The sequence below is a fragment of the Littorina saxatilis genome, linkage group LG7 (genome assembly GCF_037325665.1).
Source record: "Littorina saxatilis isolate snail1 linkage group LG7, US_GU_Lsax_2.0, whole genome shotgun sequence".
NCBI lineage: Eukaryota > Metazoa > Mollusca > Gastropoda > Littorinimorpha > Littorinidae > Littorina > Littorina saxatilis.
In genome coordinates, this window is record NC_090251.1 from 53,329,343 (window position 1) to 53,354,275 (window position 24,933).

Genomic DNA, 24,933 nt, shown 5'->3' on the forward strand with positions numbered 1-24,933 from the left:
TTTTTCTATTTTTTATCTTGTATTTTTATTTCATTGTTGTAGTTAGTCCCTCTTTAGGGCGAGGGCTGCATGTAAAAAAGCAGACCACTGCTTAATCTACTACCCTCGTTAAATAAAGAATTGTCATTGTCATTGTCATTGTCATTGTCCCTCTCTCTCTCTCTCTCTCTCTCTCTCTTTCAAGGATGTTTTCTTCCCTTGACGTTTTACGCGTGTTTGCTTGCTCGAAACAGTTTTCTTCATGCCCTTGACAATAATATGCTGTGTTCGTTTGTGTGTATATTTTTGTTTGTTTAGTTTGTTAATCGTTTGTTTGTTCGTTTGTTTGTTTTTATTACTTCTTTGATTGATATGCTAACATTTTTTAAAACGCATTATCATTAGATTAGACCCTCCCATGGGCGAGGGCTGGATGTAAAAAAGCACCTGTTTGCTTATGCCATTACCCTCGTCATAGACCATAGGTCCCTGCCCTCGTTAATAAACAATTTGTCTTGTCTTGTCTTGTCTTGTCTTGTCTTGTCTCTCTCTCCTTCTCTCTCCGTCTCTATTTGAATCAAAATTTATTTCAAATCATTAAAAGCAAATTCCACACCTGCAGTAATTAGTCAATTTATTGGAAAAATAAAGAAAAGAATAAACCTGGACCGTTTGCAGTGGTCCTTCTGGGAAAACGTATAAGGTGGTGCCAGAAGTTACATGAAGTGGAAGGGAAGTAATTGCGTCTTAATAAAACTGTCTTTGCATCGATCTTTCCCCTTCAATTTATATTTTGACGAAAGTTCACCGCAAATAAATTCATGAACTATGTATAAAAAAACAAATTAAAAAAAGATTTTAAAAAAGTTACATAAATATATTTAACATTTAACATTTAACACATACGTAAGCAGCCCACATCCCATCAATCATTAATGATCACTATTTTAAAGGGCAGTCCTCACTACAATCATATCAATCAAAGATCATTCGTCTTTACAATCATCAGCAATCAAAGACCAGTTCTCTTTCATCAATCACAGATCAACCGTCACCATAATATTCAATCACATGACAATCATCAATACAATCATCAATACAATCATCAAGCAAAAAGTAATCATTATCACACATAAAACATAATTGCACAAGGAATGACGCAGCAGTCACATAACCCTTGTGGCTGCAACGGAAGGGAAATAACTGCTACATATATAAAGTCTTCGTATTCCGACCTGATGAATGTGGGAATTGTTTCTCTTCTCTCTCAGTCATTTCTAACACCAGAATTTTTCCCGACCCGCAATGAACGATCACACACACACACACACACACACATACATAATCACACACACACACACTCACACATACACACACATAATCACACACACACACACACACACACATAATCACACACACACACACACACACACACACACACACACATAATCACACACACACACACACACACACACACACACACACACACACACACACACACACACACACACACAGCAAAGCACAGCAGCAAATCATACTAAATCGACTTTGCATTACTGATTACACGGTGCACTGTTGTCTCTTAACTTCACTGGCTTTCATCATTTATGTACTGAAAGAAAATGCACTGGCTTTCATCATTTATGTACTGAAAGAAAATGCACTGGCTTTCATCATTTATGTACTGAAAGAAAATGCACTGGCTTTCATCATTTATGTACTGAAAGAAAATGCACTGGCTTTCATCGTTTATGTACTGAAAGAAAATGCACTGGCTTTCATCATTTATGTACTGAAAGAAAATGCACTGGCTTTCATCATTTATGTACTGAAAGAAAATGCACTGGCTTTCATCATTTATGTACTGAAAGAAAATGCACTGGCTTTCATCATTTATGTACTGAAAGAAAATGCACTGGCTTTCATCATTTATGTACTGAAAGAAAATGCACTGGCTTTCATCGTTTATGTACTGAAAGAAAATGCACTGGCTTTCATCGTTTATGTACTGAAAGAAAATGCACTGGCTTTCATCGTTTATGTACTGAAAGAAAATGCACTGGCTTTCATCGTTTATGTACTGAAAGAAAATGCACTGGCTTTCATCGTTTATGTACTGAAAGAAAATGCACTGGCTTTCATCGTTTATATACTGAAAGAAAATGCACTGGCTTTCATCATTTATGTACTGAAAGAAAATGCACTGGCTTTCATCATTTATGTACTGAAAGAAAATGCACTGGCTTTCATCGTTTATGTACTGAAAGAAAATGCACTGGCTTTCATCATTTATGTACTGAAAGAAAATGCACTGGCTTTCATCGTTTGAGCTCTGAAAGAAATGAACCGGATTATCTTTTGTCTTTATGCTCTAAAAGAAATCTTCTTCTTCTTCTTCTTCTTCTTCTTCTTCTTCTTCTTCTGCGTTCCCGTCGAAAGAAATCAAACGCACCTGCTTTCAATGTATCTATTTATCTTTCAAATGCACTATTTTTCGTCATTTATGCTCGGACAAAAAATGTGCGGTAAAATCGTATTTATCCGTCAGTAGTTTTCCACACAAGTTGCAGCAGCGTATGTCCATCTTGTCGTGCATAGAGCGATGCAGATGATACATGGCCGCGTCTTGGAAAATGACGCAACAGAAATCGCAGCGGTATGCGTCATCGCGTGACATCAAATGACGTAATAAATCCTCGGCGGTAAAGTCGACGAGAGACACACGAGTGTTTGTCCGGATGAGAGAAGACAGGGGGGTGTTGGGATGACGCGGGGTGGAGGAGAAGGACGACGGGTTAAATTTGCCTGCAGGTGATTCAGGGGAAACTTTCGGGAAACTGTGCAGACTTTGACCCACCGACATTGGCGTGCTAGTGGGGGGATTAGTATGCCCCGCACCAAGAGACTGTTTCAGCAACATGCTGACGTCAAGACCTGCAACGTCATTTGATGTACTGACGTCACCTGCGGCCATTCTGATCATTGCTCTCACGGCCGCTTCCTGGGGTGATAGGTGACAGCTGCTTCCATCCGCTGAGCTCTCTTCGGCGTTCTCAAGTTGAGCGACAACATCTGCTTTGCTTTCCGTTTTCTGTGAATGTGTCGCCGACCCAAGCTTTCGCACGAAAGAGGACTTACGGCGACTTTGAGAAGCAGCGGCTGGAGTGGTGGAGTTTTGGGAGGGGAAGGACGAGGACGGGGTGGGGGACCTTGATGCCCTGTGGTCACTTTCGCTGTCCACGTCAACGCTATTCTTGCGCTCCCTGGCAGCGCCGTCTTCGTCTCCCCCGTCCTCGCCCATGTCAAAGCCAGGAAACACGGCCATCTGAGAAGTCGCCCCTTTCGAAGAACCGGTCCCAGCGTCTAAAGTTCCACCATGCTCAAGATTGTCCATGCTCTCCGCAGTTTTTAACGCTGCCCCAACGCTCGCTAGACCCATCGACATCAGCAGATTCTTGGCTTCAGCCATGCCTAGGCCTAGCCCCGAGTTGTGGCCTGGAAGACCTTGCTGGACATCCAGCCCCTGTTGCAAGTCCTTGAGGGCCAGCCCTTGTAGATCCTGGGCGGACATCTCTTGTTGCAGGTCCGTGTCGGCGAGTCCATGCTGCAGTTTTTTCTGTTGCAGGTCGTTGGCGTGCTGCTGCAGATGCGCCTCCAGACGCTGACGCCGACAGAAGCCCATGTTGCAGATGGAACAAAAGTATGGCTTCTCTCCCGTGTGAACGCGCTTGTGACTGTTGAGGTGCGAGGTCTGCGAGAACCTCTTGTGGCAGATGTGGCACGCGTACGGTTTTTCCCCTGGACGAAATAACAGATCAATGTTTAGTATGGATTTGGGTTGTACATGTACTGGCAAAGCAAAACCGTATTACTGAATCTCACATACGGAACAGTTTTAATGCCTCTACAAACACACCAGCAAAAGACATTATTGCGACAAATTTCGCACCCCAATTAAAGCATCATTTCCAGTGTCATTTCATTCAAACTTTACTATGATATGCCATTTATGGCCGTCCACTTGACTATCCGGCGGCAGGCCTTTCGCATCAAAGATTTCTTTAACAGGGATCACGTGACCGCCGATCAAATAAGGCTACCCCTAAAATCGACGTGGCAAAAACGAAAGGGACCAATTAAAAATCGACTAAAAATCATCTGCGCAACTTTGCAATTTGTACGTTCGAGGAGAAAGTCAAATTAATCATCTACCTAAAACATGTTGTTTTGTTCAGCTGGCTTGCATAGTTCGTGTGTTATGCTATTCCTACTGATGCAAATGTCGATCGTATGAGGGGTGCCATTACAAAAAGCGCTGTATTTCAACAACGACGAGGTGGATTGCTTTGAAACTTTCAGGATATTTATATGTCTACATACTGGACGTATGCTACGAGTAAATTTTAGGATCGTTAAAGGTATTTGTTCAGAGGTTATGCAATGTTCTGGAACAAGTTTTAAAACCCGTCAAAGCATTGTTCACTAACGTCCGAAAAATTCATGATTTCTCATATCTACAGACAAATGATTTCTACGACATTTGCCTCAATGAGAAACTTGTACCTGTATGTGTACGTCGGTGAATGATCAGATGAGCTTTCTGGGTGAAGCGTTTGTCGCAGACGTGACATTCATACGGCCTTGACCCGCCGTGAGTTGAACGGTGTTCGACGAGTGCCGGATATGACCTGAACACCTGCCCGCAGAAACCGCAGGGGTGAGTTTTGGGTGCTCTAGCAGCAGGCGCTGGATCTGGTGCCTCTTCCGTTGCGCAATCCGTTCGCGGGTTTTCCGGAATGTGTTGCTGGTTCTGGCTTGTGTCCGATGTCCGTGGGTTGATGAGATCCATGATGTTGTCGTCGGTCACCGGTTCCAGTGAGGGCGTGGACCCTATGTCCGAGATGATGTCCTGCAAATACCGGGCAGGAGACGTTCAGTAAAATGCCAGACTGTAGAACTCCCGTTTCTTAAACCCAGAGTTTTTCAGATGTCTTGATGATCTGCTTTCTAGTAATATGTTCCGTTCAAAAAATCTGTATATTAACCTCCATTTTAAGATTTCCTCTCATTGCATTAATAGATGATTTTCTTAGAACTCTCTCTCTCTCGAAATCTCCGCTCGTCAGTGTGTCTGTGTGTGACACACACGTACGGCCCGGAAGGTTTCCTAACATGGCGGACCGACTCAGTCCTGATATGGACCACCTCCTGTTCTGACAAACTAAAGGTGCTAGAGCGCTCAAAACAAATTTATTCGCGGTATTTACCCTCTCTGAATAACTTCCTCATGTCAAAACAGTTGCACAAACCACAAAACCGTTAGGCTTTTTTCGAGTCTTTTTTTATATTTAGTCAAGTTTTGACTAAATATTTTAACATCGAGGGGGAATCGAAACGAGGGTCGTGGTGTATGTGCGTGTGTGTGTGTGTGTGTGTGTGTGTGTGTGTGTGTGTGTGTGTGTGTGTGTGTGTGTGTGTGTGTGTGTGTAGAGCGATTCAGACTAAACTACTGGACCGATCTTTATGAAATTTGACATGAGAGTTCCTGGGTATGAAATCCCCGAACGTTTTTTTCATTTTTTTGATAAATGTCTTTGATGACGTCATATCCGGCTTTTCGTGAAAGTTGAGGCGGCACTGTCACGCCCTCATTTTTCAACCAAATTGGTTCAAATTTTGGTCAAGTAATCTTCGACGAAGCCCGGGGTTCGGTATTGCATTTCAGCTTGGTGGCTTAAAAATTAATTAATGACTTTGGTCATTAAAAATCGGAAAATTGTTAAAAAAAATAAAAATTTATAAAACGATCCAAATTTACGTTTATCTTATTCTCCATCATTTGCTGATTCCAAAAACATATAAATATGTTATATTCGGATTAAAAACAAGCTCTGAAAATTAAATATATAAAAATTATTATCAAAATTAAATTGTCCAAATCAATTTAAAAACACTTTCATCTTATTCCTTGTCGGTTCCTGATTCCAAAAACATATAGATATGATATGTTTGGATTAAAAACACGCTCAGAAAGTTAAAACAAAGAGAGGTACAGAAAAGAGTGCTATCCTTCTTAGCGCAACTACTACCCCGCTCTTCTTGTCAATTTCACTGCCTTTGCCATGAGCGGTGGACTGACGATGCTACGAGTATACGGTCTTGCTGAAAAATGGCATTGCGTTCAGTTTCATTCTGTGAGTTCGACAGCTACTTGACTAAATATTGTATTTTCGCCTTACGCGACTTGTTTTTGGTGGTAAAGGACAGGTTGAGAAAATGAACAACAAAAACGTGTGAAAACGAAAGTCCGCTGACGATTTGTAAATGTGTTCAGTGTCTTGTCTCTATGTATAGTGAATCCAGTCTCTTTGCGCGATTTTTAAAGTTAGTTTATTGGTCTACATTTAGGGTAAAAAAAAAAAAAAAAAAAAAAACAAAAAACAAAAAAATCCCTACCTACCGACCCTATTTTTTTTAGCCATGTTACCAGAAACAGACAAATTTTTTTTTGGCCTTAGGCGCCCATGCTCCTCAGTAATCAGGTATCATGGACTAGTCAGTCAGTTGTGAATTTGTCTATTTAATTTTTGCTGAATGTCTATCAACGCTAATTAGATCCAATTAGGCCTAACGGTTAACATAAGCGATACGGACTACCAAACACAAAATCAAACCGTCTTCTTTGCAAGAAAAGAAGCTTGTTATCAGCATAAAACAAAAACTGAATCGGTCCATCAGTATTAGGCAACCTTCCCCTACTGTCACACACACTGACACACACACACCGACACACACAGACACACACACAAACGGACACACATACACACGCGCGCGCGGCACACACACACACTGTCACACATACACACACACACCAAAACAGTGGGAAAACTTGACGTCGGCTGAGCAACCGACGAAGCGCGTGTGTGGTTCAAGGGAAGCAACTCTAGGGCTAAATTCCTTCCAGTCATCGTTTACTTGTTGGTGTCGTCGCTGATCGGTATTTTAACAACTGTTGCGCTGTTCAACATGCAGCAACATCATCGTTTCGCCTATCGTTAACATTTAACATAGTCTTCTTCATGTTTGGGGCACAGGAAGGCTTGGTTGATGAAACGTTCCCATCCGCGCGACCCCGCTTCAGTTTATCGCGAGCAGACGATAATTTTCAACATGGCTACCATGCACAGCTGTTCTCGTTGCGCAGCCTTCCTTTTCATCGACCCCGATTCTTACCTTCCCTCTGTCGTCGCTGCGACAGTCAAACGCGACACTATCTTTGGTGGATGTGGATGGTTTTTATTTTGAATAAGTTTCGTTTACTCACCTCCATTGCACCGAGTTAGATTTGAACGAAGGCAGCAGCTTCAACAGTGGACATTAGTTCAGCGAAGGGGTTTACTCGGGCGTTTCGTCGCTATTATCATCATCAGCATATTCATCGTCGCCGCTCACATCGACAAGCGTTGCCATCTAGCGAGGGGGGAAAGGGAGGCAACTGCCTCATCAGCGTCGTGACAGCTGCAGACGACTCGTCTGACAACGAAATCATCATCAGTCATTCTAGTGTTGGTCACAGGAGCTTGTAATTCAGTGTATCAAAGCGACGGTCGATTATTCGACCGTCGCTGTGATACAAGTTCCTGTGGTGTTTGTTTATAACTATGATCCGCAGCCTATCGGTTGGAACCATGCAGTATTATATTTATAGTGTTTGATTTTTTGTTTCATCTCAGTTTCGAAAAAAAACCCCACGGATTAAACCGTTGGGCGGCCGCTGGGAAACGTAAATTGGAGTTAGCCGCGCATCATTTTACCCCCACCTCTCTCGAGTCACACTGTTCAGACCGCCAGTGACTCCCCAGTACATCATGTGCGCGCTCCCATACACACTTAATTGGAGGCTGACACAGACACTGACTGACAAACACACACGACACACACACTGACAGTGACTGGCACAGTGAAACGCACACCGGACACCGGTGGCCGCGGGCACACGCACAGGCTCAGTGGTACACACACACACTGACACAAATAGGCTCACACACTCACACGCACGCAAGCACACACACATATATATATGTACGCTCCAGACGCACGCACTCACACACACACATGCACACACACACACGCATTTCAGTGTTCAAGCTTTGTTCCTTTTCCTTTGATTTATTGGACTGATAAGATCAAAAATAACTTGAAGCGGAACGAATTATTTTAGTGATTCAAGTTGAGCTAGACAAGGCACCAACTTGCTGGGATACAGAGATTTATGTGAATTATGTCACGTACAGACAAACGCCCGCGTGGGACAAGAAAAGAAATGCTAGGGCATTTTCTAAGCAGTTAATTTTGGGGGTGTGTGTTCAAACTGCTGACTCTCAGTTTATCATTACGAGAGGAACAGCTTCCATTTTACTCGGAAAGACACTAAAATTGACCTGATTGCTATTCTGATTGTTTTTGTTAGGCTGAAATGGAGTTGTTGCGGGGTCAGTGAGTCAGTCGAAGGAGTGGAAACAGCTGTGAGCCGTAAAAGAATTATTCTGAATATAAATCGGATTATTGTGTGTGTGGTGTGTGTGTGTGCGTGTGCTTGTGTGTGTGCGTGCGTGTGCGTGTGTATGTGTGTGTGTGTGTACACACTACGGCATAAACCCAACGGAAGACAACTTGTCTGACAAGTGCTAATAGCAGAGTAGCTACCCTTTAAGGGTCCGGCCAACACGGCCGAAGATTTATTACTGGACGTATGGCACCTTCATACGATAATATTATACATGCTTGAGACCAAAAAAGTAAAACTGAAAGGATTAATGTACAATATCGTACATTTATAATTCTTGATCTGTAAGTTTAATGATTTGCATCTATATTGTAGAGTTTGTGGATCGGAATACAATACACAAGGCTACAGAGTTATCTCACATAGATTTTAATGTTGTGTGGGGAATTTCTTGTACATTTTTCGAAAATTGTACATCTTATGATCAAAACAAAAACGAAACTATTATTATACAAACAAAATGCACAAACTCCCTGTTTTGTAGTTAAGAACCTAAAAGAAATTAACTTTTGATATAGTTATTTTTAATTGTAAATTTACAAACTATTTTTCAACTAAAGAACTGAGAAATACAATAAAATTTCTGATGGTAAAGGAGAGTTACTTGTCATAACCAAATTTATGGTAAAAACCGAAATGTATTTAGTTTTTGACGGGACATTAATGTTCCCTTGTATCCAAATTACGCGCAGAAATACCAATTCCAATGTTATTGTCCAAAGCGTTACTTCACTTCAAAGTTCAGCATATATCAACACGGAAATAAACTAGCAAACACAGCAACACCAATTATCTGCGAAGATGGAAGAAGAAAATTAACCGCAAAGTTCATAGTCATGCGCGAGACCGATTATGCCCTGATTTTATTCTGTTTTGTTCTTTGCCTACTCTTTAAAACATAACTGTTAACATTTAAAGGGTACAGACGGTTCATTAAAACTCAAATTCTTGTACAGTCGGGACTTCATATTCTGTTATTAATCCTGAACGTCGCAGAATCAAGAGAAAAAGCATTCTAATGTAAGAAATAAACACCAACAAAAGAAAACAAACAAACAAGCAAACAATTAATATGAAAAAATACTCCCCGAGTGCGAATCAGAGTATTATAATCTCTATTTTTATACCTTAGCTGGAAGAAACTAAAACAAAAATTAAATTTGGAGGGTTCGTACGGTTATTTTTTTTCCCATCTAGCCTTAAGATGAAGGTGGATAAGGTGTATCTTTATAAACTAGAACGATTGAACGTTGGATTTTCCTTCTTTGAACCACTGGTGACGTCAACTCGTATCTAGGCGGCTGGCCGAGATATAGAGAAAACTACATGGCTTGCTGTGTCGTACCAGATTTACTACACGAGTTGGGTTTTTTTTAAATATTGAACTGCGAGCGAAAGCGAGCTGTTCACTATTTCAAAAAGCAACGAGTGTAAATCTGGTACGACACAGCAAGCCATGTAGTATTTTGTTTATCTTACATACTGTACTTACGTGTATTTTACTGAAAATGTCCTGCAGTCGAGGCACGGCTAAATTGAAGACGCTTGTTTTGGAACCTCGATCTCTTCTAAAGCCTCTTGCAATCTATTACCGTCAAAATAAAGAAACGTCACTCTGAAAGTGTGGCGTGACGTGTTAGTTCTAAACATTCATCGAGGGTAATTAGCGAGCGCAATATTTTTTTCTATAATGACGTTTGTCTCGGTGACTTTGGCATCATAAGCAGTGGAAAAACAGGTCCCTGCCAGACTTGCTTGACATGACCTCATTTACATGATATACACACGTGTGATTTGAACGACTCTATTATCTCACGGGTGTCTCTCTCACCGTATGTAAGATAAAACAAAAGAGTGCATTCGTCTCAAACAAAAGGAATTCTAACTGAAATAGATCGAAACACAAATGTAATTTGTACAAAGTTTGCCCAAAATATGCCAACTGTTTACACACATCAAGACAGTCCGTGTTCTCCGAGACCGCTAGGGCTGTCTCGATCGGTGTATATACTTTCAAGATATTTGAGTCAATCACAGGTATATTATCGATGATGATCTGCTTGTGAGTCAATAGAAAAACTCGAAGAGGAATGAGGGTCCGGAAGTCACTCAATAGTAACAAATCCAGGGCCGGACCAGTACGTTTTTAGGAGGGGGCTAAAATGTTGAAGCACGGGGTCCGGGGGCCGCAGAAGGCCCCCGGTGGGGTCGAGGGGCGAAGCCCCCGTGGGGGTATGGGGGCTTTGCCCCCATAAGCTGAAGAAATTTTAACATTTATACATGAAAAATTATCCTATTCTTGCACAAAAAAAGTCATTTAAATAATGAAATAGCACCACCAGAAATTTAACATATTAATTTAGAATTGATGCATGAAGAAAAGATTAGCTTTTTTGCAATATCATTATTATTAAGCTCTCTCTCTCTCTCCCTCTCTCTCTCTCTCTCTTTTTTTTTTTTTTTTTTTTTTTGCTGGGGGGGGGGGGGGGCTAAAGCCCCCAAAGCCCCCCCCCCCCCTCTCGTCCGGCCCTGAAATCCATAAACGCATTCAGTATAAATTCCGGGCTGGGCAGATGCTCACTTAGGGTGCCCGGGTAGCTCAGGTGGTAGAGCACTGGACTTGTGATCGAGAGGTCGCTGGTTCGAATCCGGGCTGGGACGGACACGGGTCAACTTTATGTGCAGACCCAGAGACGGTATCCATCTCCCACCCCCGTGTCACCACAATGGCAAAGATCTTGGTCATTCTACCATAAGTGCAGATGGCTGATACCACCTAAACACGCAAACATCAAAAAGCCGCGAGGGCGTAAAACTCGAATCGTATAAACCAATTCATGTCCAATAATAGGCAATTAAGACCTGACGGACAATAAGCCCCTTAAAATTTACTTTTTGCTCACAGTCAGTGCGAGAGAGAAACAGACCTGATGGCCCGATGAGCGTAACTGACGACCCCCGCCACCCCCTCCCTACCCCCCGGCACACACACACACACACACACACACACACACACACACACACACACACACACACACACACACACACACAAACACACACACACACACACCAATTGTTTGGGAATAAAAACCACAGCAAGAGAGAAAGTGAGAGAACAATTTTTTTGAGGAAGACGAAAAATCGAACGTCATTTCCTGTGCCTGTGAGCGCTCTTTCACAAGCCACGATCATTTCCGCAGTTGTTTCCCCTGGCGCTGTTTAAACTGGGTCACAGCGCAGGTGCAAAATCGATGTCACTTCCTTCAAAATGGGGACTGTCGCCTTCGTGTTTCTAGCTTCTCTACTTATAGCGATTCTCCACCATGGTAAGTTTGAAGTTGTATTCGGAAGCTATAACCAACATTTACTGTGGTTTTATTTCAATAAAATTATGAAGTGAGACAGATTCCTTATTCAGGTGTGTAGTTCTAAGTGTACGAAAGGTGCGCGCTCGCCAGGTATGTTGACAAACTTGCTCCGAGTCCATTTCCGCATTGTGTAAATTGTAGAAAATGTGACGTTTTGCTAGAATTTTTTCCCCCAATTTGTTTTATATTACTTGTTGGAAGAGTTAGGGTTGTAAAGTTTATAAATTCCCCATTGTCAGTGTTTACAGGGAAACCGTCAGTAATAGTCAGGACAAAATGCCGGAAATGTCATTATGAGTATGACGGTTTTATTTTTAAATTAAACAGTGTTGAGGCTCGTCGATTCAAAACCAGAGTACAAGTTTTTACAACATGTATGATGTACACCCCAATGATTTTTTGATTAAAATAAAATAAAAACACCTGAGATTAACAAAGTCCCTCAGATCACTTCCAAACTTAAAGAAGTACTAGTACTAGTAGTACATGTAGTACAAGTAGTACTAGACTAGTTAGTTTTTGTTTAAACAGTTTTTTATTCAGTTGCATAAATACAAAGCCGTAATTGAAAGTTTTAATTAAGGGAGCACAACAAGATAAACTTATAAAGTGCTCTTAGAAACAAACGAGTAATGTGGCGGACAATATTGTAAATGCATGTCCATAAGAGTACTCTACGTTGGCATAATTCTACCGTGCAGGGGTATTGTATATATGACTAATGTTGAGCTTTAGTGTTGTAAATTCATAGTTCACAATCCAGTGGCATTATTGACATATTTTTGATACAAATCACTTATACCAAACTAAAGAATAATTCCTGTGAAATTAATTGACGGATTGAGCCCCTTAATTACCAAAAATTAATAGACCCTAGTGCATGGCGATCTTAATGTAGTAGAGAACGCTATGCTCTAGTGGTATTCCAAGCTCTCGGAAACTTCAAAGTGTACGATTACGTTACAGCTGTCTCGAAAGAGCTGCGAAAGCTGATGTTTGAAATTCTTGTAACTTTTAAAGCTGCTGCTTCTTCTTCTTCAGCGTTCCAGAATTGTCTGGTTACGTGTGAGCTTGTTTGCCCATTTGGGTTCCCCACACTATTCTCTGAGATCATAGTCAGCTTCACTCCGCTTTCGTTGAGTAGGCATGCTGGGTATTTTCGTGTTTCCATAACCCACCGAACTCTGACATGGATTACAGGATCTTTTTCATGCGCACTTGGTCTTGTGCTTGCGTGTACACACAAAGGGGGTTAAGTCACAAGCAGGTCTGCACATAAGTTGACCTGGGAGATCGGAAAAATCTTCACTCTTAACCCACCAGGCGGCAGCGACCGGGATTCGAACCCAGACCTCCCGATTAGGAAGCCGACGTCTTACCACCATGCCACTGCGCCCTTTTAAAGCATAACATAACAAAGAGAATGTCTCGACAAGAGAGCTGCGCAGTGCTCACAGTCAATACCAAAAATGTCTTAATTTGGTCATTGGTTCAGGAAAATAGCTCCCATGCTTGTCTCCCTTTGCAGAAATCAGATACGTAAGATCAACCTACTTCTCCCCCTTCTTGGTTGAGCCAACACTTTCCTTCTAAACCCATGGAAATTAAAATAAATGCACCCATCAAGTTCATTCCATAACTTGAATGGTAACTAAAAATGATTTTGAATGCTTTCAGAACTTCACAACTACCGAGCAAATTCTTCGAAATCAGAGGCTTAGAACTAAGCAAATTCTTCGAAATCAGAGGCTTAGAGGCTTTGTAAAATACGCAAAGAAAGAGCACTCCATTTGAGTTAATTCCATTGAGAACCTTCCCTTTTTTGGGGGGTACAAAGTGCTGGTTTAACTAACTTTAAAAAAGGCAGTTTCTCTGCAGCAATTCAGTTTTTCTGCAGTAAAAGCTTCAACCGAATGTTGTCACTATCCGCTAGGTATGACTGAGTATTTAAAATACAAACAATATTGTTTTAACTTTCAGGGGAGGCCATCATGTGCCACAGATGCTACTCGGCCATGGGTGGCTGCAGCGACCACGTAGTGTGGCGCATGTACCCGTGGAGGGAGTGTGGTGATGAGTTCTGCGTCAAGGTCATCGAGAAAGTGCCCGGTGAGTACTGATCATTCAACGATGGTTCATTTTTCAGTCATATTCAGAAAAATACTGAACTTTGTATTTTTCATCCATTAAACTGAACAAATTTATTTGGAAGAAAAAATGGTATAACTCATTAACTGTAAAGAGCAGCACTCAGGGATTGGCTTGGGCGTCAGTCATCGGTCTTTTGCCATGTTAAATTCGGAAAAGACCGACACACTTGGGTCTCAATCCGTCAACTGACCGATAGACATGCAGCAGAGTCAGTCAGCTCGTCTTATTATTGTCTGCTGTTTTGTTCTTTCTTTTTTTACCCTTCCTTACTTAAATTGAAATAAATATGGTTATTGTGTCCTCAGACCTTTTATTCCTCTTCATGTAAGACCATTGGAAAATAAACAAGAAAATGAAGAAATGAATTGAATTTTCCTCTCATTTGTCCATTGTAAACAACTTTCAGAATTTTCTCTTCACTGTCGTAATGCACAACTGCGACAGTCCCGTGGTGGAAGGAAAGTTTTTTTTTCTTGACTGATTGGTTTACAAAACGACTGATTGATTCAATGGACCTCTAGTGGACAAATCCCAAGCCAATCCCTGAGCACTTGACCATGTTTCAATTTAAAGATTGCTCTAGTGTTCCAGTATTGACTGTCATTGTGACAGTTTACTTCAAAACAAGTGTAAGTTTTGGGTATGATTATGAATTATTTCAAAATTATGCTGACTGTTCCCAAATGATAAGAAACTTGTTACCATGGGCTCGCAGGCTGAATTGTCTATTATTTACAAACAGTAAGCGTATTGGTCGTTGGGAATAACAGTTTAACTTTCATAACCGTCAATAGATGTTTTCGAGAAATAATTTGGTGTTTTCAAGTGGTGTGGCAGAGTGAGTACCCCAAACATCAGGGCAAGCGTTTTAAAGTGGTGCTAAGCAACAGTACATTGCTGACTGGCTTTAACCTGCCATTGCCACGAACATCTAACTCTGATGTGTATGTTATGCTGTACGCACTTTATCAGCTATGACACCATTTTTGCAATACTTGATATAATACCATTTTCTTGCGAAAATATACTGATTTGTTTTGGCAATGATCACTGGCCCGCAGTAATCTGTACTCTGTGTTTGACTGCAGTGGGACCCATATTTAAGACTCCCTCCTTTTTAAGACCTTGTTTTCTCAGACTTTTTGTTCATAACCCGGTAGCTCAGTTGGTAGAGCACTGGACTTGTGATCGAGAGGTCGCTGGTTCGAATCCGGGCCGGGACGGACACGGGTCAACTTTATGTGCAGACCCAGAGACGGAAGCCATGTCCCACCCCCGTGTCATCACAATGGCACGTAAAAGACCTTGGTCATTCTGCCATAAGTGCAGGTGGCTGAATACACCTAAACACGCAGACACCTGGGTAGCGCGACTCCGTTGCTGCTAGCTTTCCACTGGGAGGAAGCGACCCGAATTTCCCAGCGATGGGACAATAAAGTAATGAAAAATGAAATGAAATGACCCCCATTTTAAGACTCCCTCCTTTTTAAGACCTTGTTTTCTCAGACTTTTTGTTCATAACCTCTGTAAAATTACCCCCATTTTAAGACTCCCTCCTTTTTAATAAGACTTTTTTTTTAGGTCTTTTAAGAGGGGTACCACTGTATGAATATATATTTTTCCAGTTATGCTTGCATTACTTTCACAATCGTTTGAAATGTTGTATTCATGCATTGCAGGTGAGGAACCTCGCTACCTCAGAGACTGTGAGCACAACTTGCTCAAATCCGCTCGCCATCGGCTGAGGATGCCTGTCCTCCGTCGCCACGGATACTGCCTTCCTGCTCGCAAGAATGACCCCTTCAACCCTCTTGACTCAACCGACAGCCGATTTACTTACTGCTTCTGCAACGATTGGAATGGATGCAACACTGCTGCAGACAAGAGGGTTTCTGTTTCTTTGTTGGGGTTGATATCTGGACTTGTCTCCCTTATGATGTGGAGAATTTTGTGAAGACCGAGAGTGTTTGTCTCCCTTTTTGTCAGACTGAAAGTGTGACTTTGATGAGAAAGTGACGTGAGATTGATTATGAGGATGATGAGTGTATGGTTTTCTTTTTTTTCTACCGATTTTTTTACTCCCCTTTTGTGAGGCTGAGAATGTGCACTTGATGACAAAATAATGTAATTGTGAGAATGATGAAACTGATAAGCGATGTTCAGAAATAACTCTTTCGCAATTTTCAAGTGGTGTGTTAACGCCCCAGACATCAAGACCCTCGTCAACGTGTTGCCAAGCGACAAACTAGCTGCTGGCCTGCCGTTGTGATGAACAAGTAACTCGTAAACATACATGTGTTGTAATGCAGTGTGCACTCGATATGATGCCATTTTCTTTCAAAATTATGCACATCGTGGCCATGATTTGCCGCAGATTGCTTGCAGTGATCGCTAAGCCATGTCTGTTTTCCTTAACTCACCCGACCATAAGCGAAACCCCTGTGACCTCAATCAAAACACATCATGAGCGTACACTGCAAGCCAGCTATTATTGCTGATGAGTATATATTTGCAAAAGGAAAAGGTATCATATTAAACGCATGTATCACAGTAAGTTATGGGCAGGTCTAAGTCGACCTGCAGCGCTTTTCGCGTAGCAACGTGTTAGCACTTGCCTCAGTGTCTCGGTCACTTACTCTGCCGACTTAACCAGTTATTTTCGGAAAAGTCTATTATGGCCACAAAGAATTTTGTTCTGTTTTATTTTTTATTTAGAATTTTGTAGCCTTTTGAAACATTATATACTGTGACTACAAGTGCTCTTTTCAGAAGTCCAGTTATGAGAACATATCAGCCAATCTTGGAAGTACTGTACATATCAGATTAAGAATGCAGCTAACTATCAATGTATGTATAATGATTTGTTGATACATTCTGATTCAATGCTTGTTTACTTCAGAAAAAATATGCATTTAGTTTGTAGATTATTGTGAAAATATGTTGTCAGGTTCAGCATCAACTGGTGTTGGTGGTACATGGTTGCTGATAAGGTATCAACGGCAGAATCTTGAATGATTTGTTCTTTTTTTATATATATTTTTTTTTATACAGAATACAGCACCTCGGCTCATATTAGTTATAGCTGTCATTGCTCAGCTTAACTGTTTCTTCATATAAATACTCCAGGTGCCAGTGTTTTTTTTGGTTTTTTTGTCTATTGAAAGCGATAACAGCATGATTATCTGCAAAGTCTTTTGTATAATTGAAGTGTGTAATGATTATGTGAAGTTAGATAGTTCATGTGCATACTGTATGAATAACCAACAAATTAGCAATCTTTGATGGAAGAGATAACATTATAATCAGAGGTTTCAAAGCTAAAGTTGAACATGCAATTCTGTATTCTGCAGCTTACAGTGTTTAACGCATCATGTGATATAATAGGAGGAGTCCTAAAAATGTAACACTTAGATAATTCATTCATATTTGTTTAGTTAATTTTTAAACTCAGTAAATGCCATCCAGACTTAAGAAAGATCAAATGCCTTTAACTTTGCATGTGTAATGTATACATGTACATTAGCTGTTGCTAAACTTATCAACTTTGCCAGGGTGGATGTCATGGCTTTTCCTTTGAGGATCTGAAATGTTTGTCCTCGGCCCCCCATTACATACAGCCCTATTGGACATGCCATAAAAAGTTAAATACATTACCACTGTGCACTTGAGTCTATGTAGCAGTTGTACAGAACAAGGTCTGTTGCGCTGAAGTAAATTTTTTTGGTTTAGTTTTTGATTTAATATTTTAGTCCTATTAGACTGTCATATTTCATTCTCAGGTGTCCCATTGTAAATAATACTGAAGAATTTGAGCACATTTCATAAATTCTCTTGCATCTTCAAATTAGCTTTGAGCCATTCCGTCAATGTTGACACAAGTGTATTTGGGTACTTTCTTCATTTGTAAGTCAGTAAACACACAGGCGTGCGTACATATTACACACACGCAAGCACACACAACAAGCAGTTTTACAAAAGGACACATGACAACATGTTATATATGTACAGCAATATAATCAACAAGTTTAGTTGGTAACCGTACCACAAATATCGTTTGACAGATTTCATAATAGTGTACTTTGACAGTTAGAACTATGTTGAGCAAATTCATATGAAAAACCACAGACAAATGCACATTTATAAAAACAAAATTGCAGAATGATTTGTCTTGCTTCAGATATTTCTCTGGTTACTGGCCTTCGAAGATTTGTCATAATTTTGAAATTAAACCAGCTCGCAGAAGATGTTAGATTAAAATAAAATATGAGAACAAAAACACTAAAACTTTTCTCTCACAAATGTAAGTAGCTAAGATGAGCTTGCATACAATGTCATAGCAGTTATTAAGCAAATCTTTCAGATTTTTAGTTTTAACAATTTTTCAGTTTTAAACTAAGACTAGTAAGAGACAAAAGCATGCCCATGTAATATAGTGTATATATATATATATATATATTATGTTTTTCTCTCTGTATTTGACTTTTTTTATAACCTTAATCATGCAACATTCCAGATATCTTTTGTAAATTAAAGGATTTATATTAAAAAAAAAAAAGCTTCATGCTGTGTATTGCTTTTGTTCATTGTCTTGTGTGTGGGCGTCCGTTAAATACATGCATATCATACACCACTGTTTTCAAATACACATCTGTTATCTTTCAGAACTCATTTTATGTGTGCATATTCACCACTAGATTCATCACACTGATTTATCAACACTTGGCCTTTTCTAAACATTTCCAAGCATTCAGTTATCCTGCAAGATAAGCACTTCTTTGGCTGACAAGTCAACCAAGCAAACAGATGAGAATAAGACCAGAAGCTGAGAGAGTGAGAGAGAAATGCAAGTACAAAGATGGTATTGACTGAATAGTATTGGTATGATTCTATTTGTCCCAGTTCTGGACTTATGCATACAGATCATTGCAGTGGCAAAAAATGTGTAGGTAGGTAACTTTTCTTGTTTGTTTTGTCTTAAAGAGCTAAAGTACAGTAACTCAGTGGCCAGTTCTTTCTCCATAATGTGTGCGACTTAAAATTTCCCCATGGAAAAATGTTTAATGTTGGCAGGTAAAAAAAGGGTAGGTCGGGTTATGCTATTCACACAACTTATTTTGTGATTGGATCAATTAATTCCTGAAATTAATACAATTAAAAACAAACAAGAAATTGTGCAAGACTTTTGACGGCAAACATCTGGATTAAAAAAGACAAATATGTGACAACATTTCACATAACCTTGAACAGTTCTTAAAAATTCACAATATTGCTGAATTGTAATTTTACACAATTGAAGTACACAAAAAGTTGTAAAAAAGTATTAAATTATAATAGAAAATACTCCTGCACATGAATTGTTTAAAAAGTACAGCCTTTGTTGACATCAAGCTATTGCTCTTCCACAAGCAATCGAACATACACACACACACAAAATTATACGCATCCAGAAAAAAAAAACCAGACACACACACACAAAATCTTAGGTGAAAAATTTAGGCCTGTTCACAAATCTGTGCATAGATTACCAACTCGACTGCACAGAATAATTATTTCACTCATGATCACATGTACCAGATTTTCATGACATATTGCTCACACTCGCATAAAAGTCAAACTCTGATCCTGCTCCATCACATTCAGTGATACTACAAATATTTTATCCATAGCGCATTTAGTGCATTTACACTTCCATTCAAAATCACATCAACACTGACGTCATAATCGGTATACACTTATTTTTGAGGGACAAAGTCACACACAAAATTCCCTCCAGATTTGTGCAGCAAGACGATGCGCAGATTTGAGTATTTTACCAATGCAACTGAAAACTCAGCACCGATTTGACTAATATCTGCTGTGGGCTCTGACCGTGTGTCCACTTCAAAAAGCAAACCGTCTGCTGACAGTGTCAACTCACAAAATCCCAGAGTTGACTCAGAGTGGGTATGACTAATTTCCTTAAATTGTGCTTCATCATTTCATCTCTATATCATCTACAGATACCCAGTTTTATACAGATCTATACATGGAGCAAAGTCTGCTGTTATTTTCTTTTAAACTCCTATTGTGATATTACAAAATTTCTTGTCTCACAACAAATATGTCTTGCATTGAAACAAATCACCAGCATCTTGCTTCTGGTTTCATGTACTATCTTGCACTCATTTTGAAACCAAAGAGCATTCTCTAATGTGGGATTTTGTTTAAAAATTCTAACAGATGAATTTCGAAAATGACTCAGTTCTCTAGTTTCATATAGTATCTTGCGCTCATTTGGACACCAAAGAACATTCTCTAATGTGGCATTTTGTTTAAAAAAAATGTTCGTTCTAAAAGATGAATTCCGAAAATGACTCAGTCGGGTTTGTTTTGGTTGTGGAAGAGTGACCTTTTCTTGCAAAAGCTCTTACAATCATTGGAGCGGCCAATCACAAGCGTAGGGTGTGTCGGAAACACACACGTCTATTGCAACACCATGACAGTGTGCACTTCATCTGTGCTCATTGAGGAAATGAGCAGTAAAGTCGTACCTATCCTGTAGCATTTTGCCGCACAAGTTGCAGCACCTCAGGTCATTCTTGTCGTGCATGTTGCGGTGAATGTGATACATCGCCGCGTCCTGAAAGATCAGGCGGCAGAAATCACAGCGGTGAATATCCGACCTCGAGGTCAGGTGATGAAGAAGTTCCTCAGCAGTGAAATTCACCAGTGAGATCCGGTGATTAGACCGCACATGAGGAGTCATATGGTTGTCGTCTGAGGTAGCGTTGTTGCCAGCTTGGGATATTCTAGTCGGCAGTAGGGATTGGTTTGCTGGCAGAGGGCCGGAGGAGTTAGTACTGTGTGCCAGACCGTTCTTGATTCTTTCGTTGAGGGTCGCCATTCCGTTCAGAGAAGGGAGACTCGGTTCAACATGATCCTCCTCATCAAATTCTGCATCGTTGCTGTCATGCTGAAACGAGTCGCCAACATTAGTAGCACCACCCTCGTTTGCGGCTTCTCTTTTGAAGCTGGAGTTGCTGCCGTTTTCTTCGTTATCCACATGTCGTATAATGGCCGGCTTCCTGCGGTGAGACGACACTGACGGCATGCAAGCGGCAGACACGTTGCCTCTCTGTTCTTCTCTAGGGGCGGGGGGACCAACAGCGCCATCAGAAGACAAAGTGTTCCTGTTTATCTCCCCTTCCTCCAGCCCCTTTCTACCTTCCTCCTCCCTCCCCCCTGACGGATTGTCCTGAATGGCCGAAAACTCGGCTAGCTGCTGAATGAGGGCTTGCTGGTTGAGCGCCTCCAGGTATCTGATGTCCGGTTTTTGGTCCACCTCAGCCTCTGTGTCCATCGCACCCCCTCCTCCCCCCAAGGTGGCTGCTGATGCTGCAGCTAAACTCGCAGCCGAGCTAAAGGCTGCGGAAATTCTGGCTGAGCTTCGTGACTGCGTCTGTTGCATGCAGGGAAGGTGGGCGTCAAAGCGGTACTTCTGGGAGAAGCCAGTGTTGCAGGTGACGCAGAAGAAGGGCCGATCACCGGCGTGAATCCGACGGTGACTGTTGAGGTGAGAGGATTGGGCAAAGCGCTTGTGGCACACGGTGCAGACGTACGGCTTTTCTCCTGCAATGAAGAATGAGAAAGATGTGCAGAAAGGTAACTTTAGTGTACACTTGCAGGCAGAATTGTCATATTATTTGTATTCATCTTTTCCCTTTCAAATCTATTTGGTTGACAATTTATAACGGTATTTTACTTTTATTTAGCATCTAAGCTCCAAGTTTGCCATTAAATTCAGTTTTTAGAACCATTTTTCCCTAGCCCATTTATTTTTTCGGCTGACACTTTTGCTATTTTGGTGGAACAAACAAAAAAATCGACGGAAATTTGCCTTTCAGCGGACAATTCCCATGCCTTTACATCCCATCCACACTATACCAACCTGTATGGGTACGCTTGTGTATGTTGAGGTGGGCTTTCTGTGTGAAGCGCTTGTTGCAGATATGGCAGGAAAAGGGTCGTTCACCCACGTGGGTCTTCTTGTGTTCAACCAGCTCTCCATAGGTAGGCAGCACCTTGCTGCAGTAGTTACAGGGGTGGGAGGCCTGTGCGTAGTACCCGTCCATAGCAACGCCCTGCACGCTCGTGATGTTGGGATTGTGAGTGGAGACCGGTGACCACGATTCTGCACAATAAAAATTAAACTGACATTATTAAAATTTAAAAATTAAATTTGCAATACACGTATCAAAATTTTCAGTTTCTTGCTTTTTTTCTTTTAATATTTTCTTTTGAAGGCACACTCGGCTCACTGACTCTCAGATGGGTCCAGGCTTGTACATGGAATAAGGGCATTAAGACCAACACTGCCATTTTTAAATTTCCAATATCTAATTTTTCAGTTTCTGGTGTTTTTTCCCAATTCTTGATTTTAAAGGCACAGCCCGCTCACCATCTCAGATGTGCCCAGACTATCACATGGAATAAGAGTTAAGACCATCCCTCCACATGGAGTTGGAATGTTTGACATTGAATTAGTCTTTCGGATGAGACGAAAAACCGAGGTCCCTTCGTGTATACTACATTGGGGTGTGCGCGTTAAAGATCCCACGATTGACAAAAGGGTCTTTCCTGGCAAAATTGTATAGGCATAGATAAAAATTTCCACCAAAATACCCGTGTGACTTGGAATAATAGGCCGTGAAAAGTAGGATATGCGCCGAAATGGCTGCGATCTGCTGGCCGATGTGAATGCGTGATGTATTGTGTAAAAAAAAATCCATCTCACATGGCATTAATAAATCCCTGCGCCTTGAATATGTGCGCGATATAAATTGCATTAAAAAAAAATAAAAAATTAAAATCCCTGCGCTTAGAACTGTACCCACGGAATACGCGCGATATAAGCCTCATATTGATTGATTGATTGGCTTTTACGAAATTAATTCATAAAAAAAAACTGCACACAGAACACACAGGCTGTTGATTTTTGGTACGTGTCCGTGTGAAGCGATGGTCTCGTCTGGCCAGATTTGAAATAGTGAGCCGAACTGATTGCACAGGAAGGAGTTTGCCTTTAAAAATGTAAGCAGTCACCCTGTTTCATATTTTTTGGGAGGTCTTAAATGGGGGTTCCACTGCATACCAAAACCGTCTTCAGACCAATGTCTGTCAGTTACTCTTTCCATCAACAGAACCGTTTTTATTCATCAAAATCATAAGGCCAACAACAACAAAATGTTGGTTTCGGGTAACGTGACCCAAAAAATAGGGTCGGTATGTAGGCTTTTAAATTTTATTTTTTTTAGATTTAGTCGAGTTTGAAGGAGGTTACTTTCCTTAGTCTGGGTATGGTTCGCAAAATGTGCCATAAGTTTTTGGGTTTTTTAAGAAAAGAAAAAAAAAGTTTTAGGGTCAGCCGAAAAAAATACGGTTGGTCGGTCGGGTTACCCTAAACTAACATTTTTTGTGTGTTGGCCTTAGTAGTATCAAAAATTTCATCTTGACCTTCATTAACACTACAATCATAGTTTTAGTTACATGTACTCCTGCTTCACAACAAACCTATTAGCTGTCACCTTACTTTTGTTACACAGAGTCAATAAGTCAAGAGTTGCATGCAGTAAAAACAAGAACTGATGTTTGTATCATTCACTATATCAGTACAATGATGTACAATGAATATACATACAGTACTGCATTCAGTTACTATTGAAATCTGCACAAGGATTACTAAAAACTGTTGACACATTCATGCATAACAAACATTTTTCTTATGAAAACAGCTTTATTCTATTTCAGATTTCCACAATACGATGCAAGACAATGTTACCAATGAAGTATATATTCATGCCACTGAGAGGGTCACTCACCATATGTGACCCTCCACCACGGAATGAGTCGCATGTCACCTTTGCCTGATTTTTCATATTATTTTGTACATTTCCTAAAGATTTTGTTATGCTCTATCCAGTGGTGAAACCCGTTTTAGAAAAGAGTTATAAGTTCTTGAGTTATAAGCCTGTGACTAAGGTGACCCTCACACTGTTAGGCCTAAAAAAAAAAATAGGTGTGGTTACGGTAACCCGACCTACCCTATTTTTTAGGGGCCGACCCTATAACTTTTTATTACATTTGTGCTGCAGTAGGTCACTCAGAATTGCAGTAACTGTGTATCAACACGCTGGAATACAGGCGTTAGATGGACGTTACAGGAAGCAACTGAAGCTAACAGTCTGAGCGGATATATCCGTACCTGGTCAGATAGAGCCATATCAGGCCTGAAAGTGGCGAGTATTTTACTCGCCATGACGAGTAGAAACATGTAAATGGCGAGTAGAAATGTAAATCTACTCGCCAAATGCGAGTAAAGTTGCTGAACCAAATGGTTGGTTTGGTGAGTAAAAATAAAAAAATTTGCTCTCTGGCTAGTTAATTATGAGAAGTACTAGCCAAAGGCCAGTGCCCCATTTCGTGGACTTTCAGCGCTGCATATGAGTGGGTACGGATATATCCGTACCTGGGAGACAATGAGTTAAGACCCTATTTTCTGTTCATAACCAGTGTAAACTTACCCCCATTTTAAGACTCCCTCTCTCAGATTTTTCTGAGGTCTTAAAATGGGGTTTCACTGTACAGTTAGTAGTACAGCTTGGTCTGTGCAACCTTACATGCAAAATGCAAACCTTTCCTAAGTACTTGAGCAGTGTAAACTGTACTTACTTGGAATAAAGTCAAGCACACAAAGATAACTGCACTCAGTGTCCACAACAGCCGGGCTGCCTCTGTCACTGTTTCAACTTCCGTTCACCGTGGATCTTTAGGCTACCACTAGTATCACTCTTTCAACTACAGTTCACTGTGGATCTTTAGGCTGCCACTAGT

The 24,933-nt window shown here is 40.8% G+C and overlaps 2 protein-coding genes across 2 annotated transcripts; one reads left to right on the plus strand and one right to left on the minus strand.

The window, feature by feature from the left end:
* On the minus strand, window positions 1–24,933 carry LOC138970234 (gastrula zinc finger protein xFG20-1-like). The gene is made up of 5 exons (XM_070342730.1): window positions 24,772–24,933; window positions 21,992–22,234; window positions 20,558–21,672; window positions 4,543–4,888; window positions 1–3,777 (listed from the first exon to the last, which is right to left on the minus strand). Exons 2-5 carry the CDS (start codon window positions 22,173–22,175, stop codon window positions 2,477–2,479), a joined length of 2,946 nt encoding a protein of 981 aa, XP_070198831.1. The 5' UTR covers window positions 22,176–22,234; window positions 24,772–24,933; the 3' UTR covers window positions 1–2,476.
* Window positions 11,769–17,055, plus strand: LOC138971800 (UPAR/Ly6 domain-containing protein crim-like). The gene is made up of 3 exons (XM_070344618.1): window positions 11,769–11,871; window positions 13,894–14,022; window positions 15,744–17,055. The coding sequence occupies exons 1-3, from the start codon at window positions 11,814–11,816 to the stop codon at window positions 16,016–16,018; spliced, it is 462 nt and encodes a 153-aa protein (XP_070200719.1). The 5' UTR covers window positions 11,769–11,813; the 3' UTR covers window positions 16,019–17,055.